This window comes from Ostrea edulis, chromosome 8, assembly GCF_947568905.1.
Source record: "Ostrea edulis chromosome 8, xbOstEdul1.1, whole genome shotgun sequence".
NCBI classification, from domain to species: domain Eukaryota; kingdom Metazoa; phylum Mollusca; class Bivalvia; order Ostreida; family Ostreidae; genus Ostrea; species Ostrea edulis.
This window is the reverse complement of record NC_079171.1, coordinates 3,418,952-3,444,206: the sequence shown is the minus strand read 5'-3', so window position 1 is coordinate 3,444,206 and position 25,255 is coordinate 3,418,952. Positions and strand designations below refer to the sequence as shown.

At 36.1% G+C, this 25,255-nt stretch overlaps 1 protein-coding gene across 1 annotated transcript in view; it reads left to right on the top strand.

Moving 5' to 3' along the window:
• The window catches only part of LOC125660950 (uncharacterized), a 28,085-nt gene extending 3,400 nt beyond the window's left edge, over nucleotides 1-24,685 (top strand). Inside the window, exons 2-3 of the mRNA XM_048892801.2 lie at nucleotides 22,592-22,729; nucleotides 24,226-24,685. Coding sequence (XP_048748758.1) covers nucleotides 22,592-22,729; nucleotides 24,226-24,317 — 230 coding nt within the window. The 3' untranslated portion in view covers nucleotides 24,318-24,685. The remainder of the gene's footprint in view (nucleotides 1-22,591; nucleotides 22,730-24,225) is intronic.
• The last annotated feature ends 570 nt before the right edge of the window (nucleotides 24,686-25,255 follow it).

Here is a 25,255-nt window from a genome sequence, read left to right as displayed (position 1 = left end):
TATTACACACTGAGTACTGTATATTACACTCTGAGTACTGTATATTACACACTGAGTACTGTATATTACACACTGAGTACTGTATATTACACACTGAGTACTGTATATTACACACTGAGTACTGTATATTACACACTGAGTACTGTAACTATACAACATTTACTTCAAAATTCAGCTTTCTTCTCAGGTGTCAGCAGGATGCCCAGCTGCCCTAAAATTAAAAAATAAAATTAAAAAATTAAATTAAAATCCCATTCTTCTTAGTCGTGCTAAAATGCCTTAAAATATGCTAGATTAAAAGGGAAAATCTTTTCTTTTTTTTTTTTAAAAAAACCCCCTAATTTTCCCTGTCAATTCCTATTTGTTTAAGATATATTTATATTCTAGCAATTTAGAAATTTTGAAAATGCATTCAAACTAAATTTAATCAGTGAATCCATGTGTCAAGCTATTTATTGCTTGTGACTTTGTGACAAAGCTTATAGCCAATTATTCTACACGGAGGGTATTTTTCATGAGTCTTTATTGTCAAAATTGTGAAAGTAAGACCATTTAAATTTTAATTTGGTCATGAAATTCCTAATTTAAGCCCTAAATTTTCATAATTTTAGCTCTAAAATTAGCCCTTATTTTTTGTCTGAGAGTGCTGGACATCCATTACGGGAAGTCAAACAGTCCTGTAGATGAAGCTGTCTCATGTCCTAACAAGTGTTTTGCTTCAGGTTGAGTTTTAACAAGACTTCGTGTGAAAACTAAGTGGACGCCCTGATCGCTAACCAGAATGTTAATATCTAATCCTCTTCTATTGTTACCAATCACGTGGGGATCCGGGTTAGAATAGGTCCTCAGTACCCCTTGCTTATCGTAAGAGGCGACTAAATGGGCGGTCCTTCGGATGAGACCGCAAAAACCGAGGTCCCGAGTCACAGCAGGTATGGCACGATAAAGATCCCTCCCTGCTCAATGGCCGTAAGCGCGAAGCATAGGCTTAAATTTTGCAGCCCTTCACCGGCAGTGGTGACGTCTCCATATGAGTGAACAAATCTCGAGAGGGACGTTAAACAATATTCAATCAATCAATCAATCTATTGTTACCTGCGTAATCCGAAATCCTCTCTAATCCGACAAAAAATTCCCGGATTAGGCAGGTTTCACAGTACAGAGGGGTTAATGGTCTGTGTGTCACCTCTAACGACATCACGTGACAGGATCTACACCGAAGCGATGCGGCTTCAATTAAACATCATTACATCAACTCCCATATTTACTGAGCAATATTGTATGGCTGCCCGATCACGGCATTTAAAACGCTCAACCACGGGCGTAACAAATGATAAAATGAAGTGTAGGCAGTCTGAGGATCGTTTAAGGTCCCCAGCGGGCCCAGGGCAGGGCCCCGATAGCGGGTCCAGTGCCCTCCCCTCTTACCCTGCTGAAAACGGATTAACACATTCTGAAATACCATAAGATGGCTGTTTTCTCTTCATATTGATTCAGACTTGAGAGAACGTTTCAATCCTCTGATTTTAGCCCAGTCGTAAATTTAAAATGAAAATTAAGATTAAAGCAAGGATACAGAAAAATTTGAATATGCATGAACAATAACTGACCTTTACTTTGCCGGGGCTCTGTACCCTTAACTAGATGTTTGGTGAATCATGGGCCGCCCTGGACTGTTTATTTCGTCCTGACTGTGCTTTCCGACTGAAATGTACCTCTTTTTAAGAGAGCTCAACAAATGACGGAGACTCAACGGATGTAACCTAGTGTCGTTAATTCGGTGTTATGGTGGGTGGAAATAGCTTATCAAAGTAATCCCAAACAAAAAGTAAGGAGATAGGCATAGACGAATTTTCTAGGCACAGAAGACTTAACAAGGAGGGGGGGGTGAAATTATGTGAAGGCCCTGGATTTTGTGCTACCGTTTATGTTACGACCCTATCTACTGATTCTGACAGGAGAGCATGTTCTGCATATGATCAAGTTTTAAACTAAGGCAGACTACTGACAAATACGTTAATGTTACCGGGGTTTCAACAGTCTCGTTTAAAGTCAACATTTAGTAAATGCTATGGTCGTTATAATGATTTCATTTGTCGTTATCATGATTTAATTGGTCAGTATAAGGATTTAATTGGTCGTTATAAGGATTTAATTGGTCAGTATAAGGATTTAATTGGTCAGTCTAAGGATTTAATTGGTCGTTATAAGGATTCAATTGGTCAGTATCATGATTTAATTTGCAAATACAACCCGTTGTTAGTTCGTATGCTGACTTGTTTCATGCAACGCATTGTATACCAATTTTGTCTACGGATTAATCTGTTTTCCTATCAAAATAGACGGCTCACGGCGGGTGTCACCGGTCGACAGGAGATGCTTACTTATTCTTGGCACATGAAGCCATCTCTTGCCTATTCATGGGTCCATGTTTGACCTACTCTAAATTTTGTAAATTTTACAGACACCAATCACTGTTCGTTTTCTTCACCAAGGGGCGGACAAGAGAAGATCACGTGACAGACTTCCAAGCTTTATCTGTTACCTTTAATCACGTGACAGACTTCCAAGCTTTATCTGTTACCTTTAATCACGTGACAGACTTCCAAGCTTTACCTGTTACCTTTAATCACGTGACAGACTTCCAAGCTTTATCTGTTACCTTTAATCACGTGACAGACTTCCAAGCTTTATCTGTTACCTTTAATCACGTGACAGACTTCCAAGCTTTATCGGTTACGTTTAATCACGTGACAGACTTCCAAGCTTTATCGGTTACGTTTAATCACGTGACAGACTTCCAAGCTTTATCGGTTACGTTTAATCACGTGACATACTTCCAAGCTTTATCGGTTACCTTTAATCACGTGACAGACTTCCAAGCTTTATCGGTTACGTTTAATCACGTGACAGACTTCCAAGCTTTATCTGTTACCTTTAATCACGTGACAGACTTCCAAGCTTTATCTGTTACCTTTAATCACGTGACAGACTTCCAAGCTTTATCTGTTACCTTTAATTATTATTTTCAACAACAGGTTTATAATCAGAATTATAGAAAATTCCCTTTTCTATATTTTCACCAGTTTATGAAAATTTTTTTTTTTTTAGAATCTAAATTATTTAATGCTTATATCTTTAATTACGGTACTTATTCATGATAATACAGTTCACTTTGCCCGGAACATAACAAGAAAACATCCCTTTCTTCTTACAAGTTTTTATTAAGTATGGGGGTGTTACCGGTTGACAGGAGATGCTTACTCCTCCTAGGCACCTGATTCCACCTTTGGTATGCCCAGGGGTCCGTGTTTGCCCTACTCTTAATTTTATACTTTTTATAGGGAGTGATGAGATTGATCACCGTTCGCTATCTTCATTTTTTGTTAAAGGAAACTGTTCTGTCCTTTATGAAGTATCGATGAAATCAAAGCTCTGTAGGATAATTGTGTATGGGTTTTCTTTTGTTAAACAACTTCCCGACAGACAACCAGCACCTGATCCTATAACACGCACTTTTATGGCTAAATCATCTCTGTAGTAAATGTAGTAAAAGTTTTAAATCTCTACCGGGTTGACTCTCGATTGATTTATCAATCAAATTATTTCCCTGTAAAAATCCAACTATCTTAAATCTGTTTGACATCTTTAGATTTTCCAGTGACGGAGTACTAGTTAGAGGTGCTTCCTACTCCATTTTTCACCACCCCCCCCCCCCTTTGTTCTAAATCGGAAAAAAAGTAAACATTGGTTCGCAACCTCCCCTTCCTAGAAAAATGTCTAGATCCGCCATCACAACTCTGTATGCCGACTGGTTGTTACTACGGATAACTCCGTTTACTTGATCAGGATATAGGGCTCACGGCGGGAGTGACCGGTCAACAGGGGATGCTTACTTCTCCCTAGGCACCTGATCCCACCTCCGGTATATCCAAGAGTCCGTGTTTGCCCAACTCTTTATTTTGTATTACTTATAGGAGTTATGAGATTGACCATTGCTAGTAATCTTCATATTTTCATTCCGGTAAATAATCATATTATTAATGTCTCAACAAACACGTGATTCTACATCTCGCGTGATTCTGGAAGGTATATCATACACTGTTCGTATGAGCTTGACACATGATACCCGGTTTTTATTGCAGATTACATCGATAACCCGACAATTTTGTATTAGATATTTTACCTTTTATATCCCGAACTAGTATAAGAATTAATAACTGTATTTTTGCGATCCTGATGAACGGATATTCATTCATTTTTATTCTTTCTTTCCCTTCGTGTAATTTCTGTTCATCTTGTTTTCATCTCTTTTGATTCAAACTCACTCTTAAGGGAATACCTATCAGAAAAGAAATCGATTACTTTTACGCCTTCTTCTTACTATCCCTCTAATTATGTTCAATTTTCCGGTCTTATCCGATTCTTTCTGTATTCTTCCTACAATGTCTCGCGACATTTTGTGTTTCTTCTAATACCCTGACCTTTGTTACACCTTGTCACGTGACCTTTGCTACACCTTGTCACGTGCGATGTCGACCACACGGAGAAATTATCGAATGATCTCTGGAAGGTTCAGATCTTACAGGGTCGTAAACAGGGAGTATTATCTCGGCCTTAATGGCTGTCGATGTCGATTTTCCGCAGCGATAACATTACATGACGAGGAAATTGTCTCATTAACACCCCCTAACAATTGTGACGCGTTCCAGTGTTATAAAATTTAACGTCACTATCAAAGGGGAAAGGTAAAAGAAGTTAGCAGATCAGCAATGTACAGAATATACACACACACAATGTACTGTATATATATACAACAATAAAAACTATACAACACACAATGTACTGTATATATATACAACAATAAAAAATGTACAACACACAATGTACTGTATATATATACAACAATAAAAACTGTACAACACACAATGTACTGTATATATGCACAACAATAAAAACTGTACAACACACAATGTACTGTATATATACACAACAATAAAAACTGTACAACACACAATGTACTGTATATATATACAACAATAAAAACTGTACAACACACAATGTACTGTATATATATACAACAATAAAAACTGTACAACACACAATGTACTGTATATATATACAACAATAAAAACTGTACAACACACAATGTACTGTATATATATACAACAATAAAAACTGTACAACACACAATGTACTGTATATATATACAACAATAAAAACTGTACAACACACAATGTACTGTATATATATACAAGAATAAAAAATGTACAACACACAATGTACTGTATATATATATAAGAATAAAAAATGTACAACACACAATGTACTGTATATATATACAAGAATAAAAAATGTACAACACACAATGTACTGTATATATATACAACAATAAAAACTGTACAACACACAATGTACTGTATATATATACAACAATAAAAACTGTACAACACACAATGTACTGTATATATATACAACAATAAAAACTGTACAACACACAATGTACTGTATATATATACAACAATAAAAACTGTACAACACACAATGTACTATGTATACACAAGAATAAAAACTGTACAACACACAATGTACTGTATATATACACAAGAATAAAAACTGTACAACACACAATGTACTGTATATATATACAACAATAAAAACTGTACAACACACAATGTACTATATACATATACAACAATAAAAACTGTACAACACACAATGTACTGTATATATATACAACAATAAAAACTGTACAACACACAATGTACTGTATACATATACAACAATAAAAACTGTACAACACACAATGTACTGTATATATACACAACAATAAAAACTTTTTAACACACAATGTACTGTATACACAGAACAATAAAAACTGTACAACAACACACAATGTACTGTATATATACACAAGAATAAAAACTGTACAACATACAATGTACTGTATTGGATACTGGTGTTAGTACTGAAATATATGATATAGAGCAATTTTTATTGAATTGAATTTTTAGTGACAAAATAACTGCTAATGTACTTTAATAGATGATGGTTTGCAACTGGACATAAATGGTATATTTAGATTTATTATATAGCTAATAAATAGTCTAATATAAAATCTGCGTAAAATCTAGAGAATGTTAGTGTTCAATATCCTAAGAATTTATTGAACGCTAACTTTACATTGCGTAAATTGTATGCACCCGAAACATTCCGAGTATGAGCGTTCAATATTGACGTTACCGTAACGACGTAAACAAGCAAAAATGGGAGATGACGGTCCTCCGAACTTGACAGAGCCGGTATTTGATATTTACTTAAGCATTATGTTTTACTGTGCATAAACTATGATGTCCCCATTTACAAAATCAGTTTGCTTCATGCATTAATGACGGGTTAAATATTAAACAGTTAAGAAATGCATGCTGTTATTGCACACTGGCAATTTTGATGAATTATCGTCTATTTTGGAGTAGTTTGAGTGAAAATGGATATAACTTAACAACCAAATATTTTAGCTATATAATAAAAGAGTTATTGAACTTATATAGGTGAATATTGGCACTCGTTGGCTGTCAAAATGCACTCGCAAGCTCGTGCATTTTGACAGCCAACTCGTGCCAATATTCACCGATATAAGTTCAATAACCCTATATTATTATATAGCTAATAAATAGTCTAATATAAAATCTGCGTAAAATCTAGAGAATGTTAGCGTTCAATATCCTGAGAATTTATTGAACGCTAACTTTGCATTGCGTAAATTGTATGCGCCCGAAACATTCCGAGTATGAGCGTTCAATATTGACGTTACCGTAACGACGTAAACAAGCCAAAATGGCAGACGACGGTCCTCCGAATCTGACAGAGCCGGTATTTGATATTTACTTAAGCAAAATGTTTTACTGTACATAAATTATGATGTCCCCATTTACAAAATCAGTTTGCTTCATGCATTAATGACAGATTAAATATTGAACAGTTAAGAAATGCATGCTGTTATTGCACACTGCCAATATTGATGAATTCTCGTCTATTTTGGAGTAGTTTGAGTTAAAAGGGATATAATTTAACAACCAAATACTTTAGCTATATAATGAAAGGGTTGTTGAACTTATATAGGTGAATATTGGCACTCGTTGGCTGTCAAAATGCACTCGCAAGCTCGTGCATTTTGACAGCCAACTCGTGCCAATATTCACCGATATAAGTTCAATAACCCTATAGTATAGATAGATACAATGGTTGTCAATGTGATATACACTGTATTTAGATGTAAAAATAGATAGGCTGTTGGTGAGGTATATGTAGATGTATAAATAGATAAAATTATTGTAGGTGTGGTATATTTAGATGTAAAAAAAATACAATGGCTGTCGATGTGATATTTCTTGATGTATAAATAGATAAATTGACTGTAGGTGACGTATATTTAGATGTATAAATAGATAAAATGGCTGTCGGTGAGGAATATCTAGTTGTATAAATAGATAAAATGGTTATCGGTGGTGTATGTTTAGATGTATAAATAGATAAAATGACTGGTATCTTTGATGTCCCTTGCACTAGCTTTGACTGCTGACTCAACTCTTAAGCTCAATCAGTAGATCACTATTATGTGTGAGGAATTAGTAGATCACTGTTGTGTGTGTGAGGAATCAGTAGATCACTGTTGTGTGTGAGGAATCAGTAGATCACTGTTGTGTGTGAGGAATCAGTAGATCACTGTTGTGTGTGTGAGGAATCAGTAGATCACTGTTGTGTGAGGAATCAGTAGATCACTGTTGTGTGTGTGAAGAATCAGTAGATCACTGTTGTGTGTGAGGAATCAGTAGATCACTGTTGTGTGTGTGTGAGGAATCAGTAGATCACTGTTGTGTGAGGAATCAGTAGATCACTGTTGTGTGAGGAATCAGTAGATCACTGTTGTGTGTGTGAGGAATCAGTAGATCACTGTTGTGTGTGTGTGAGGAATCAGTAGATCACTGTTGTGTGTGTGTGAGGAATCAGTAGATCACTGTTGTGTGTGAGGAATCAGTAGATCACTGTTGTGTGTGAGGAATCAGTAGATCACTGTTGTGTGTGTGAGGAATCAGTAGATCACTGTTGTGTGTGTGTGAGGAATCAGTAGATCACTGTTGTGTGTGTGTGAGGAATCAGTAGATCACTGTTGTGTGTGAGGAATCAGTAGATCACTGTTGTGTGTGTGTGAGGAATCAGTAGATCACTGTTGTGTGTGAGGAATCAGTAGATCACTGTTGTGTGTGTGAGGAATCAGTAGATCACTGTTGTGTGTGTGTGAGGAATCAGTAGATCACTGTTGTGTGTGTGTGAGGAATCAGTAGATCACTGTTGTGTGTGTGTGAGGAATCAGTAGATCACTGTTGTGTGTGTGTGAGGAATCAGTAGATCACTGTTGTGTGTGTGTGAGGAATCAGTAGATCACTGTTGTGTGTGTGTGAGGAATCAGTAGATCACTGTTGTGTGTGTGTGAGGAATCAGTAGATCACTGTTGTGTGTGTGTGAGGAATCAGTAGATCACTGTTGTGTGTGAGGAATCAGTAGATCACTGTTGTGTGTGTCAGGAATCAGTAGATCACTGTTGTGTGTGTGTGAGGAATCAGTAGATCACTGTTGTGTGTGAGGAATCAGTAGATCACTGTTGTGTGTGTGAGGAATCAGTAGATCACTGTTGTGTGTGAGGAATCAGTAGATCACTGTTGTGTGAGGAATCAGTAGATCACTGTTGTGTGTGAGGAATCAGTTAATCACTGTTGTGTCTATGGTTCTGGGTTCGATCCCCAGCAGTGACATATATATCACTCTCTGTTATATTTTGACTGAAATCCTTATGGACTAAAAACAGCCTCTACAATGTAGAAAGACCCTTATATACATGGTAAACTGATTTTGACTACGGATTACTGAGTTTACCACATCAAGATGCAAGGCTCACGGCGGGTGTGACCGATCGACAGGGGATGCTTACTCCTCTTATACATATTATCTCACCTCTGGTATATCCAGGGGTCAGTATTTACCCATCTCGTTATTTTGCATTTCATATAGGAGTTATGAGATTGATCACTGTTCAATATGTTCACCTTTCATGTCGAAAGTTTGAAAAATAATTTTAAAAAATTGGTTAAAATCACATGTTTAACAAAATGGGATGAATGTGTCTGGCATATCAATATAAAGATAGTAAAATTAACGGTGTCACCATTTTCTCCAAAGGAATGGACAGCCTTAAGATAAGGAAATATTTGGATGTCTTTCTATTCACAAAGGATTGTTTATAAAACAATTCGATTAAAATAAAGCCGGCTTTTTGTTTCCTGGACTTGAGCTCGCTGAATAACGTTCAGCTTTTGGATTTTTACCAACACCAGACCTCAAGATCATAAACTGAGAATAGACTCAAGTCAATATTTCATTTATCTATTTGATTTATGTTGATGAAAAACCTGTCGATTTATAATAAAAAAAACAACCAAAAAAACAACTACATTACAAACATATTCTGAAAATTTTATGCATGAAAAGTATTTCAAAAGTTAGATTGGAAATTTAGACTTAAATGTATTCTCAGTTTCTGGTCTGTTAGATTGGAAATTTAGACTTAAATCTATTCTCAGTTTCCGGTCTGTTGTGAGGTCATGGCAATGATTACGACTCTCATGTCCAAATAGTGAACAGTTCACAATGAAACAGCGTTTACGCATACGTAGGTTTGACGCGGCGGATTCGAACTCTCGACCTCCCGGTCAGGAAACTAACGTTTCAACCACTGAGAGACGGGGGCCCGCTAAAATGAACTGTAGGTGTCCTTTCACAATGCAGTGACGTGCAGAATTTTTAGATAATTGTTCAAAATACTCTTCTGGTCGTTTCAATGCGTATGATTATTAATTGAAATAACACGACAAGCAAGTTGTAATCTAAAGGATAAATAGACTGGGGTGTGTCTTTAGGACATCGACAAGTCAACGGTTTTTACAGTTATAGAATTTCTGATAATAGCTAATAACGATGGTATCTATTACCAGTGTACTGTTGTTATATATCATTAAATCAAGGCAAGCTACTGACAAACAAGTTGATGACACAGGGGTTTAACAGTCTCGATTGAAGTCAGCATTTCGCAAATTATATGGTCGTTATAACGATCTAGTTCGTCAATACAACCTATCATTGGGTCAAATGCTGTCTGACATGTTTCATACCGATTGTTAGGCGGATCTTGGCACACTGATTTTGACTATGGGTAACTCCGTTTACCTGATCAAGATATAGGGCTCACGGTGGGTGTAACCGGTCGACAGGGGATGCTTACTCCTCCTAGGCACCTGATCCCACCTCTGGTGTGTCCAGGGGTCTGTGTTTGCCCAACTAGGGTAATAATAAAAAAACCCACTATTATACTATCATTTACGTACTGTAGGAATAAAAAAAACATTAAGACACATATCTATATACAGTAATAATAATAATTTTAAAAAACACTAATACTATCATTTACGTACTGTTGGAATAAAAATGAACTAATATTATTACTTAGGTACTGTAAGAATAAAATAAACGCTAATACTTATATTTATATACTATGATAATAAAAACAGCCACTAATACTATCATTTACGTACTGTGGGAATAAAAATGAACTGATATTATTATCTAGGTACTGTAAAAATAAAAAGCACTGATACTATTATTTATGTACTGTAAGAATGAAAAAAAAATCACTAATATTATCATTTATGTACTGTAAGAGAAAAAACACTAATGCTATCATCTATGTACTGTAAGAGTAGACTACAACACTTATACTATCATGTACAGGGTGGGTGTAGTGTCTATGTGTACACGTTAGGTGTACTGTGTATGTATACTGTTTAAGTGTACAATTGGGTTGTACAGTCTGGGTGTACAGTCTGGGTGTACAGTTTGAGTGTACGTACATATTAGGATTACATAAAGGTATACAGTGTTAGTGTACAGGTAAATGTACAGTGTTAGTGTACAGGTGAATGTATAGTGTTAGTGTACAGGTAAATGTAGAGTGTTAGTGTACAGGTGAATGTACAGTGTTAGTGTACAGGTGAATGTACAGTGTTAGTGTACAGGTAAATGTAGAGTGTTAGCGTATACCTGAATGTACAGTGTGTACAGTAATAGTAGTTTATTTATAGTAACATGTATATTCACAGACATTGTGTTAACAGACAGTATAAAAATAAATCAAACACCCGGCCCATCGGACCTATATGCCACTTAAAGCACAAAACTTAAATGCAGTACATAAAGAAAAAATGGAGCACAACGTTAAGAAATAAAGGAAAAATACATGAAAATGTACACAGTAAAATACATACATGTCATTAGTTATCAGTGTACGGCTTTGTACAAATATCGCCCGGATTTATTATTAAAGTATATAACCATACATACATATACACACAAGTTGCATTTTTAATTTTTGAAAACACCCGACTGTCTACGCAGTAACGAATAATACAACTATTTTACCACCTGGCGAGGATAATTTGAAATAAGCGTGCACAATACATTCATTTCTGACCTTACTAACATTTAGTTTGATCCAGTGTTTTCAAAAAAGTTTTGATCGATATTCGGAGTACAAAGGACAGTGCAATAGAAAATTAATTTTGTCTTCTGCATTATTTTCGGAACAAAGGGTATAAATTCGTTCTTCAACAGACTCTCCGTGACATCTACCAGCCTCTATTCGTAATGGTAAAATTCCACATCTAAATTGCGCCAAATCTGAAGGTAAATATTTAGACGTATCCAGTACTACATAATTTTCCTTTACAAAAGTCGTTTTAAAAGATACGTGTACATACATGTAGGTACGCAATTTGGAAATATTGAAAATTTTATTGCCCCAAAAGTTTGAATAATAAAAGTATATTTTTGATTGAATCATATTTATATCTACCATTAGCTTTGACCCAAAAATCAATCTGATTAAAACCAGATCCTGAGATCCGATCACTTAGATCGCTACACTAGGATCTGACGTAACCCCATATAGGGTCACGTCCGCATGGCCTTTCGTTAAGCCAATCAAATTGACCCTGTCGATTTATACCAACGATAATTTTTCTCCCATGAACCTTTGCGTCATTATTTACGTTAGAGATACAAAAAAAAAAAAAAAAAGGCTTCGCGTTTGACAGACGACTGCACACCTGTCAAAACATGTGATTTAAACAACGTCTGTTTTCTCTGCGGGTTTTCTTTCATTCAAACGCTAAAAAAAAACCAAATGGAGTTCACAATTCAAGGAAAATGGCTGCGATTGTTTGGTTTGAAAGAAGACATATCGCAGCTAGATGCGACGTCACAATGCACCGTTTACGTCGACTGGCGTTATATTCCTCGCGTTATTTAAGTAAACCATCTTGAAAATTATTCAATTAGTACCCGTCCCAATTCATACATAAATCTGAATTCACAATTAATTTAATTTGGGTATATTTCATATCGTACGTTTTGTTGTTTGAATGAACGGAATAGATTAGGCATTATTGCGAAAGTTTTGAAATTCGTTATGCGAGAATATATAAATTTACAGTGTGAAATAAACTTCGTGGGAGAGAGTTTACAGCAATTTGTTTACGAATTGCCAGGAACCGCCTAAATAGCCATCATTGTCTGTATGGCGCAATCTGACTGGTTGATAGTTCTCATGAATATTCCAAGCGAAAGGTCATGCGGACATGACCCCCTATGGGATTACGTCAGATCCTAGTGTAGCGATTGTGAGCGGATCTCAGGATCTGGTTTTAATCAGATTGCCCAAAAATAGTCTAACTCTAAATTATGACATATTTCTTTCGAATCACCGCACCGATTGTTTCTACATCTTTTGTAATCAAATTCAAATATATTTCTCGTAATTCTCTCATTGTCAAAGGGCAATACTTTATTCCAATATCGGATAACATTTATCCAACGTCTATATTGACTGTGTATCCATCCAGTGTCTCCGTAAACAGCCAATGTAGGTGCAAAACGATGTGTCCCTATACAAATAGTGCAGGCAGTAGAGGGTAACATTGAAAATTTGCACCGCAATAAAACTATTGTCAACCGAAGCGTAGGGGTGAAAATGTTCAATGTTACCCTCAACTACATGTGATATTTGTTTTATTATACTTTTTACTTTTTTTCTTTTGATGTTTTCCGCCACGCTCAACAATTTTTTTCAGTTATCTGGTGGCGCCCATTTTTTTTTTTTTTTTGGTGGAAGAGAGAACCCAGATACAATGTACCTGGGAAAAGACCACCGACCTTCCGAAAGTAAACTGGGAAACGTTCACACTTACCGGCGCGAGCGGGATTCGAACCTGCGTCGACAGAGGTGAGAGGCCGTGTGATTTTGTTTTATTATACTAAATGCTATATAAACAAAGCACAAAGACTTACGTCGGTTGACATTTGATCAATCACTGTCATGTGATATTTCGTATATCGATGGGGGCATTTGTGTTGATTACAAACGTTCAAACGACGTCGTCTAACAATCTACGGCGAATCGTACGCGCATAAATTTGACGCATGTGCTATTTGTTTATAATATCACCCGTTGTCAAGTACTGTTACCCGTTGCTAGATACTATCACCCTAGAGCGCGTACTTTCTGTTCTCAGAGGGTAATAATATGATTTTTTCAAATGCTTCTCGACCAATCAGATTTGAGTATTTTACATGAAAGTATAATAAAATAAAATACCTAAAAGCCCTGCTTTGAATATTATCTATTGATTGAAGTTTTCTTGAAACCCCAGACACTAGATGAATAGTCCAAGAGAGGTATTACACAGGAGTAAAATAGTTTTGTTTTACAGTTTGATGGTACGAATATCTAGGATTTACTTAAGGGTGTTATCGTACAGCTGGGTGTACAGTGTGTGTATATATGTGTACGTGCGTGCGTGGAGGGTTGTACGTGCGTGCGTGGAAGCTTGTACGTGCGTGCGTGGAGGCTTGTACGTGCGTGCCTGCGTATTTACGCCGAGTGTACATATTTTCTAGTGCTTTCGTACGAAACAGTCATTTTGAAAAACTGTCGTATTTATTTTAGTTTTGTCGGGTGAGAGTTATAATGAATAATTGTCATGTTTTAGGTTTACATTGTCGTGTTTTAGGTTTATACTGTTGTGGTTTAGGGTTATACTGTCGTGTTTTATGTTTACATTGTCGTGGTTTAGGTTTATACTGGCATGGTTTAGGTTTATACTGTCGTGGTTTAGGTTTATATTGTCGTGTTTTAGGTTTACATTGTCGTGGTTTAGGTTTATACTGTCATGTTTTAGGTTTACATTGACGTGGTTTAGGTTTATACTGTCATGTTTTAGGTTTATATGTCGTGGTTTAGGTTTACATTGTCGTGATTTAGGTTTATATTGTCGTGTTTTAGGTTCATACTGTCGTGTTTTAGGTTTATACTGTCGTGGTTTAGGTTTATATTGTCGTGGTTTAGGTTTATACTGTCGTGTTTTATATTGTCGTGGTTTAGGTTCATACTGTCGTGGTTTAGGTTTATATTGTCGTGGTTTAGGTTTATATTGTCGTGTTTTATATTGTCGTGATTTAGGTTTACATTGTCGTGGTTTAGGTTTACATTTTCGTGTTTTATATTGTCGTGATTTAGGTTTACATTGTCGTGTTTTAGGTTTATACTGTCTGGGTTTAGGTTTACATTATCGTGTTTTATATTGTCGTGTTTTATATTGTCGTGTTTTATATTGTCGTGGTTTAGGTTTATATTGTCGTGTTTTAAATTTATACTGTCGTGGTTTAAGCTTATACTGCCGTGGGTTAGGTTTATATGTCGTGGTTTAGGTTTACATTGTCGTGATTTAGGTTTATATTGTCGTGTTTTAGGTTCATACTGTCGTGTTTTAGGTTTATACTGTCGTGGTTTAGGTTTATATTGTCGTGGTTTAGGTTTATATTGTCGTGGTTTAGGTTTATATTGTCGTGTTTTATGTTTATACTGTCGTGTTTTAGGTTTATACTGTCGTGGTTTAGGTTTATATTGTCGTGTTTTAGGTTTATACTGTCGTGTTTTAGGTTTATATTGTCGTGTTTTAGGTTTATATTGTCGTGGTTTAGGTTTATATTGTCGTGTTTTAGGTTTATACTGTCGTGTTTTAGGTTTATACTGTCGTGTTTTAGGTTTATACTGTCGTGGTTTAGGTTTATATTGTCGTGGTTTAGGTTTATATTGTCGTGGTTTAGGTTTATATTGTCGTGGTTTAGGTTTACATTGTCGTGTTTTAGGTTTATACTGTCGTGTTTTAGGTTTATACTGTCGTGTTTTATATTGTCGTGTTTTAGGTTCATACTGTCGTGTTTTAGGTTTATACTGTCGTGGTTTAGGTTTATATTGTCGTGGTTTAGGTTTATATTGTCGTGTTTTAGGTTTACATTGTCGTGTTTTATATTGTCGTGTTTTAGGTTCATACTGTCGTGTTTTAGGTTTATACTGTCGTGGTTTAGGTTTATATTGTCGTGGTTTAGGTTTATATTGTCGTGGTTTAGGTTTATATTGTCGTGGTTTAGGTTTATATTCTCGTGTTTTAGGTTTACATTGTCGTGTTTTAGGTTTATACTGTTGTGGTTTAGGTTTATACTGTCGTGTTTTAGGTTTATACTGTCGTGGTTTAGGTTTATATTGTCGTGGTTTAGGTTTATATTGTCGTGTTTTATATTGTCGTGTTTTAGGTTTATACTGTCGGGTTTTAGGTTTATATTGTCGTGGTTTAGGTTTATACTGTCGTGGTTTAGGTTTATACTGTCGTGGTTTAGGTTTATACTGGCATGGTTTAGGTTTATACTGTCGTGGTTTAGGTTTATATTCTCGTGTTTTAGATTGATATTGTCGTGGTTTAGGTTTATACTGTCGTGTTTTAGGTTTATACTGTCGTGTTTTATATTGTCGTGGTTTAGGTTTACATTGTCGTGTTTTATATTGTCGTGGTTTAGGTTTATACTGTCGTGGTTTAGGTTTATACTGTCGTGGTTTAGGTTTATACTGTCGTGGTTTAGGTTTATACTGTCTTGTTTTAGGTTTATACTGTCGTGGTTTAGGTTTATACTGTCGTGGTTTAGGTTTATACTGTCGTGGTTTAGGTTTACATTGTCGTGTTTTAGGTTTATACTGTCGTGTTTTAGGTTTATACTGTCGTGGTTTAGGTTTACATTGTCGTGATTTAGGTTTATATGTCGTGGTTTAGATTTATACTGTCGTGGTTTAGGTTTATACTGTCGTGGTTTAGGTTTATATTCTCGTGTTTTAGATTTATATTGTCGTGGTTTAGGTTTATACTGTCGTGTTTTAGGTTTACATTCTCGTGGTTTAGGTTTATACTGTCGTGGTTTAGGTTTATATTGTCATGGTTTAGTTTTACCTTGTCGTGGTTTAGGTTTATATTGTCGTGTTTTAGATTAGTACTGTCGTGTTTTAGGTTAGTACTGTCGGGTGAGGGTTTATACTGTTGTGGTTTAGGTTTATATTGTCGTGTTTTAGGTTTATATTGTCGTGTTTTAGGTTAGTACTGTCGGGTGAGGGTTTATACTGTTGTGGTTTAGGTTTATATTGTCGTGGTTTAGGTTTATATTGTCGTGGTTTAGGTTTATATTGTCGTGGTTTAAGTTTATATTGTCGTGGTTTAGGTTTATATTGTCGTGTTTTAGGTTTATACTGTCTTGTTTTAGGTTTATACTGTCGTGGTTTAGGTTTATACTGTCGTGGGTTAGGTTTATACTGTCGTGGTTTAGGTTTATACTGTCGTGGTTTAGGTTTACATTGTCGTGTTTTAGGTTTATACTGTCGTGTTTTAGGTTTATACTGTCGTGGTTTAGGTTTATACTGTCGTGGTTTAGGTTTATATTGTCGTGTTTTAGGTTTATATTGTCGTGTTTTAGGTTAGTACTGTCGGGTGAGGGTTTATACTGTTGTGGTTTAGGTTTATATTGTCGTGGTTTAGGTTTATATTGTCGTGGTTTAGGTTTATATTGTCGTGGTTTAAGTTTATATTGTCGTGGTTTAGGTTTATATTGTCGTGTTTTAGGTTTATACTGTCTTGTTTTAGGTTTATACTGTCGTGGTTTAGGTTTATACTGTCGTGGGTTAGGTTTATACTGTCGTGGTTTAGGTTTATACTGTCGTGGTTTAGGTTTACATTGTCGTGTTTTAGGTTTATACTGTCGTGTTTTAGGTTTATACTGTCGTGGTTTAGGTTTATACTGTCGTGGTTTAGGTTTATACTCTCGTGGTTTAGGTTTATACTGTCGTGGTTTAGGTTTACATTGTCGTGTTTTAGGTTTATACTGTCGTGTTTTAGGTTTATACTGTCGTGGTTTGGGTTTATACTGTCGTGGTTTAGGTTTATACTGTCGTGGTTTAGGTTTATACTGTCGTGGTTTAGGTTTACATTGTCGTGTTTTAGGTTTATACTGTCGTGTTTTAGGTTTATACTGTCGTGGTTTAGGTTTACATTGTCGTGATTTAGGTTTATATGTCGTGGTTTAGATTTATACTGTCGTGGTTTAGGTTTATACTGGCATGGTTTAGGTTTATACTGTCGTGGTTTAGGTTTATATTCTCGTGTTTTAGATTTATATTGTCGTGGTTTAGGTTTATACTGTCGTGTTTTAGGTTTACATTCTCGTGGTTTAGGTTTATACTGTCGTGGTTTAGGTTTATATTGTCATGGTTTAGTTTTACCTTGTCGTGGTTTAGGTTTATATTGTCGTGTTTTAGATTAGTACTGTCGTGTTTTAGGTTAGTACTGTCGGGTGAGGGTTTATACTGTTGTGGTTTAGGTTTATATTGTCGTGTTTTAGGTTTATATTGTCGTGTTTTAGGTTAGTACTGTCGGGTGAGGGTTTATACTGTTGTGGTTTAGGTTTATATTGTCGTGGTTTAGGTTTATATTGTCGTGGTTTAGGTTTATATTCTCGTGTTTTAGGTTTATATTGTCGTGTTTTAGGTTAGTACTGTCGGGTGAGGGTTTATATTGTTGTGGTTTAGGTTAGTACTGTCGGGTGAGGGTTTATATTGTTGTGTTTTAGGTTAGTACTGTCGGGTGAGGGTTTATACTGTCGTGTTTTAGGTTAGTAATGTCGGGTGAGGGTTACGTTTCCAGGGAAATACCACGGCGAATGATATCCATATATCTGATAAACAAACACAGGTATCAACACACGTGTATAGAAATTATTAATTATTATTGATACCTGTAATTAATGGCGGGGGCATCAATACTCAAACATTCTGCAGCAGTGAAAATCTTGAACAGATGATAAAAATCATCTTTAGTTATGAAGATAGCTCGAAAAAGCTACATGTACCTCACAAGTCGTCCACTGTCTGGGTAATAATCAGAAGGCCTGAATCCCCCGTTCCTGGTAGTGTGGTAATAAGCCTGACCTGCCAGGTCTTATCTGTTTGATTTCCGGCTCTTTATTAATGTGTATCAAGAGAAATCGGAATTTACGAGCTTTACCGTATAATTTGACTAAGGTCGACAGAACAGTGTTATTGATTGCGCATGTCCCACCTAGTTTGTGTTGTGTACTGTGGTTAAACAATTAGAACTGACTTCTGTTTCAGTCAATGAATATCACATCAGCCGGGATAGATTTATAGTGTGACGTCATCGACTTTAGCGACCCTTTTCTACTTCTGTCAATGGAATCTCCTAGGCTGATCTATTCATAACAGTTTAGGAATGGATTTCGTTACGGTGTTATGCAGATTATTTAGCTCGGACCAACATTAAATATTGTTTGGTGTCCCAGTAATGATGTTATAAATCGTTAACCAATCAAATCATTGTTATATAGTTTCTGCGGGGTGTTTCGTTTGCAGTTATGGACGCAGTGAACCTTGTAAACTTCCCTCTCCATGGCGGTGATCATGTCTAGACAGCGTTTGAAAAATATGGTCACTTCGATAAAATATATATATATATATATATATATATATATATATATATATATATATATATACATGTACCACTGCATTTTCCCCAAAAATTTAGAACTTCAATGTTGAAAATTTGTCTTGAAATTCAACGTTGAACAACGAGTTTCCGTTCTCAATGACCCTGTAGACTGTGACAGTTAGAGTTGGTTCCTCGGGTTCTGAGTTCAACTTTGGGTAGGGGTGAAATATAGGTATCCAAATAAAATAACGACTATCTATCTGTTTGTGCTTTATATAGATATTTTTTTTTCAATGAAAGCAATATAAGAAGTCTCCCTAGACTAACACGTGTTGGAGTCGGCTGTCGAATGTCACGTGACATAACAAGGAATAACAAGTCCCGACATTCTTAAGATAATTTTGTTACGCATGTTTTTAGTGTCAAAAAGTACCAGATTTCCTGCTCCCTAACGAATCTGATAACATTGGATTTTACCGTTTTTAAGTACCAGATTTCCTGCTCTCTAACGAACCTGATAACATTGGATTTTACCGTTTTTAAGTACCAGATTTCCTGCTCTCTAACGAATCTGATAACATTGGAGTTTACCGTTTTTAAGTACCAGATTTCCTGCTCCCTAACGAATCCGATAACATTGGAGTTTACCGTTTTTAAGTACCAGATTTCCTGCTCCCTAACGAATCCGATAACCGTGGATTTTACCGTTTTTAAGTACCAGATTTCCTGCTCTCTAACAAATCTGATAACATTGGAGTTTACCGTTTTTAAGTACCAGATTTCCTGCTCTCTAACGAACCTGATCACATTGGAGTTTACCGTTTTTAAGTACCAGATTTCCTGCTCTCTAACGAATCTGATAACATTGGAGTTTACCGTTTTTAAGATTGAATAATTAGTTGTGATACTCTGCTATAGATAACAGTATGTACATGTGCTATAAATAGAAACGTAAAACTGAACGGAGGGATTGCAATCAAATTTTATAAATCATATAATTGCAGTTATTGTCGATTTGCTCTTAAAACATAGATATATTTATGTGCATAATATGTAAGTCTTATTTTAAAAAGTTCTAAATCCTTACAATATTTAGATCAAATAAACACAGACACGGAATTACGCATGATATGTTTGTAAATTCTACACGCCCCTACACAACGGCGGGGAATTAAATCTGATGTTTGTAAATTCTACACGCCCCCACACAACGGCGGGGAATTAAATCTGATGTTTGTAAATTCTACACGCCCCTATACAACGGCGGGGAATTAAATCTGATGTTTGTAAATTCTACACGCCCCTACACAACGGCGGGGAATTAAATCTGATGTTTGTAAATTCTACACGCCCCTACACATCGGCGGGGAATTAAATCTGATGTTTGTAAATTCTACACGCCCCTTTACACAACGGCGGGGAATTAAATCTGATGTTTGTAAATTCTACACGCCCCTACACAACGGCGGGGAATTAAATCTGATGTTTGTAAATTCTACACGCCCCCACACAACGGCGGGGAATTAAATCTGATGTTTGTAAATTCTACACGCCCCCACACAACGGCGGGGAATTAAATCTGATGTTTGTAAATTCTACACGCCCCCACACAACGGCGGGGAATTAAATCTGATGTTTGTAGACGACAAAGTGAGGGCGTGATATGATTTGAGTTTTACTACAGCACTATATATCAAGGCGTTCTGAGGATCAAATGAGATACTGTAGAACTGTACACACACAGAGAGAGAGAGAGAGAGAGAGAGAGAGAGAGAGAGAGAGAGAGAGAGATTTGGAAATTGCAATTTGATTGGTTCGTTTGATTTCATTTTCTATGTCGTATAAACACATTATGACCTAGGCACCTGATCCCACCTGTGGTGTGTCCAGGGATACGTGTGTTCCCTCCTCGTACTAGTGTACTCTGTACAGAATTTACAAGATTGATCACGTGGTCTTTTTTCCCACCTTTTCATTGTTCTGCGTCATATAAAATTCAAACATACGTCATGCTTATTCGTCAAATTGAATTTCTATATGTAAAAAAAAAATTGTTATTTGTCACCGTGTGCCCAAAAACTGCTGCGTCACACCGGAAACAGTTATACTACACCGGAAACAATTACGATACCCTATTGTCACCCCGGGACAATTATTCTGTTGAGATGCCCTTGAAGTCATTTAAGATATGTATGATATTGCCTCGCGTCGTATTATACTGCCCTGCCTCAGCCTTTTATTCATATTGAACTATATTGTTCTGTGTCACGAGTGATTTATATTGAACTATATTGTTCTGTGTCACGAGTGAGTCATATTGAACTATATTGTTCTGTGTCACGAGTGATTCATATTGAACTATATTGTTCTGTGTCACGAGTGATTCACATTGAACTATATTGTTCTGTGTCACGAGTGATTCATATTGAACTATATTGTTCTACGTCACGAGTGATTTATATTGAACTATATATTTTTCTGTGTCACGAGTGATTTATATTGAACTATATTGTTCTGTGTCACGAGTGAGTCATATTGAACTATATTGTTCTGTGTCACGAGTGATTCATATTGAAATTATTGTTCTGCGTCACGAGTGATTCATATTGAACTTATTGTTCTGCGTCACGAGTGATTCATATTGAACTATATTGTTCTGTGTCACGAGTGATTCATATTGAACTATATCTCCTCCCGTCACTACTCGTTTATATGTTTATATGGATGAACTGATTTAAGGAGGTATGCTACACCAGAGAATCTTGTGTGGGGATATGTACAACACTATATATTAAATTGAAAACTTTCAAATTTACTTTATTTAGTCAAAAAATGTAGTTTTGATAAAAAGCAATCTGGGGGGAGGGGGGGGGGGGGACCCTGTTGGGCTCGAAACCGCGATCTACAGCTCATCAGTTGCTAATCTACTGAGCTACTCAGCTAGGTGATACATTTTGAAATAAATAGACAATCATTATTGTTTATCATTTATATCTTTATCCATGTTTTAAAAGGAATTCAGCCATTATGACGATGTAGATTACCTCCTTAAGATCGTGATATTAGTATCGACGCTAATACTTATCCATGATAAGGTATATTGCATGGTGCGGAGAAGTTTGAGCTTTGTATAAATTAATGCGTAATTTAGAGCACATAATTGTTCACGACCATTTTGTGAATGGGTAGCATGGCAATAAGTATTCGCTGCGTTCCTTAGACCTCTCTCTCTCTCTCTCTCTCTCTCTCTCTCTCTTCCCTCTATTTCTCTCTCTCTCTCTCTCTCTCTCTCTCTCTTTCTCTCTCTCTCCTCCCTCTTTCTCTCTCTCTCTTTCTCTCTCTCTCTTTCTCTCTCTCTCTCTCTCTCTCTCTCTCTCTCTCTCTCTGTTGATGTGTGTGACCCCAGGAATATGGTTTTTTTTATTTCATAAAACAAGACAATATTAGAAAACCAAACAAAAAAGGACGTCACAATGAATGTTGAAAGTTTTCCAAAGGCTGTTCCGTCCTGATCGATCCCTGGATGCATACTGAACTAATTGAAGGTTTTCTAAAGCAGATAAAAATTCGAGACAAAACATTCATTCCTTTCTGTTTCTTTTCAGATATTTTACACAGCAGTCGAGATATCAGTCCGAGATCCAGAACGGCATTCTTACAATCGTTCATCAGAAGATTACGAAGCGATGACCTTGAGCGCATGGACGACCTTAACTCATTAGTACCACGTGACTATTACACAGGTAAGAAAAGTACATTCATATTTGTTGTGAATATATTTAAGTACTTCGTTACTAGCTTGAAAATACGGATGTATATTTAATTGCTGTTATAAAATTTAGAAATTCATTTCAAAATTAAGGATTATCTCCCTCATGCATAGCTCTTATCCTTTGACGAATTTGGCTCCACTTTTCCCCTAAAATAGCTCTAGCAAGTTTATCGTTATTTCGGATTTCAAACATTTCGATTGAGCATCACTGAAGACACATTATTTGTCGAAATGCGCATCTGGTGCATCAAAATTGGTTCCGTGTGAGTTTTACATTCAAGAAATAAACTCCATTTATGACAATACACGTTGGTATGGAATGTGAGGCGTCACACTGCATACTCCGTGGTTAGCGCTTAATGAAAACACGTGCGGCATATTCTCACGCTTTTCTAAAACTGAAAATTAATTCTTATATTTATATTCTACTAAGGCGTGCACATCTTTACTTAAGGAGGTATGCTACACCAGAAAAATTTGATATGGATGAAAAGTGGAGGATATGCACAACAATATATCAAAACTGAAAACTTTCAAATTTATTTTATTTAGTCAAAAAATGCAGTTTTAGTAGAAAACAATATGAAAAAAAAAAATTAAAACCCCTGCTAGACTCTAAGCCGCGATCTACAGTTCAGCAGTCGACATGCTACCCTACTGAGCTACTCAACTAGGCGATGACTTCGGAAATGAATAGTCAAATATGGCTGATATTTATATTTCCATCCATGATTTAAAAGGAAGTCAGCCATTATGACGATGTAGAGTACCTCCGAGGAAAAGAGCTTCACAGTTTGTGTAGACTGCTTATCTATGTAGATAATGGATCAATATTTACATTTATTATATACTTTCAATTTCATCTCGTCTTTTTTCTTTAAAAGTTTGCGGGCATATATCACACGATATATGCCCGGAAACATTCCAGCCCGCAAACGTTACGTCACAATCAATACACTACGCCGTTAATTTTCAAATTTTTCGTGTTTTTCATCTTTTACTCAGTTAAACCAATAAATAAATTGTTAAAATAAAATTATTGTTAGTTTCTAAATGAAATTTAAAGTATATAATAAAAAGGTTATAGACTTTGTATGGGAAAATATGACGACCTCGTTTTTTGTCGCGGACGGACCTCGCAAGCTCGGTCCGTCTACGCGCCAAAAACTCTGTCGTCATATTTTCCCATACAAAGTCTATAACCTATAAATATATCTTACTTATATATATCCAATTGAAAATGTGTATGTCAATTTCAATTTTGAAAGGGTTTGGAAAGGACTACATGTTGTGGCGGAAGGATTCTTTAATCAAAAGGATCAAAATTTACACGATTTTAGTTATGTTTTATGCAACATTTCGTCAATAGTATGACTCTAGTTGTGTATTTCAATTTTGTAATGTATGATACAAGGCGTACTTAAAGCTAGCCTTGAAATAAATAATACTTTTTTTTGTATATTTCAGGATCTTCCGGTAAACGGGATTATGGGATAAATCCGCCATTCCACGAGCTCTGTCGCATGCTCAACATCCCTTACTGCGCATATCGAAGTTAACATCATTCACAACTGAAGTCAGACTTGGAAACAGAACATGGCTGTGATAAAATAGGAAAATATGACGATATTTGAACGAAAGAAAACATTACCACTTTTGTGTTGAGGGGTTTTCCTTGTTCAATTGTGAATCATTTTAGCTATAAATAGAAAAATGTACAACCGCTGATGACGTCTTATTGATAGTGGAAGTCATGCTAACGCTGAATAGATGTAAACGTAAATGTCAATTTCAGTGGCGGATCCAGGATTTGTTGTAATGGGAGGGGGTTATGAAGTGGGGGATCCAGGGTTTTGAGACTTTTTAGTTTACTTATATGGGTTATTCTAGCTATACTTTATAAATAATAAAATCAATGAATAACAATGTCTGTTCACTTTTCTTGTTGTTCCAAGTGATTATGTCTCCGTAATCGAAAACGCAGGGGCATGTGGGTTTTCGACTGTCCGTCTGTCCAACTGTTTGTCTGCAAAATAAAAACAAACTTTGACCATTGCGTTTGAATGCACGTGTATTCGTTGGAACACGTGTTTTGCATGGTTACCTTGGAGCATCAGCATTTCACAAACACATCTTGTGGTTGGTTTGTATGTTGTTGTATTTTTCATCACAAAATGGGGCGTTCCCCGCCCGCCCTTTCAATCCACCACTGAATTGAATCTTTATTGAGGGTATTTGTTGTGGTAAAAAAGTTATTCAATCATTAACGTGTATGTCTTTAGAGACAGTCTGTATAATTTATACACGGGACGATTGATAGATTGATAACTTGTATGTCTTTAGAGACAGTCTGTATGATTTATACACGAGGCGTAGCGTGTATGTCTTTAGACACATGTACGTTCTGTGTAAGATTTATACACGGGGGGGGGGGGGGGGGGGGGGGTGTTATTGATAACGTGGATATTTTTAGAGATATACACCGGGTGATTGATAA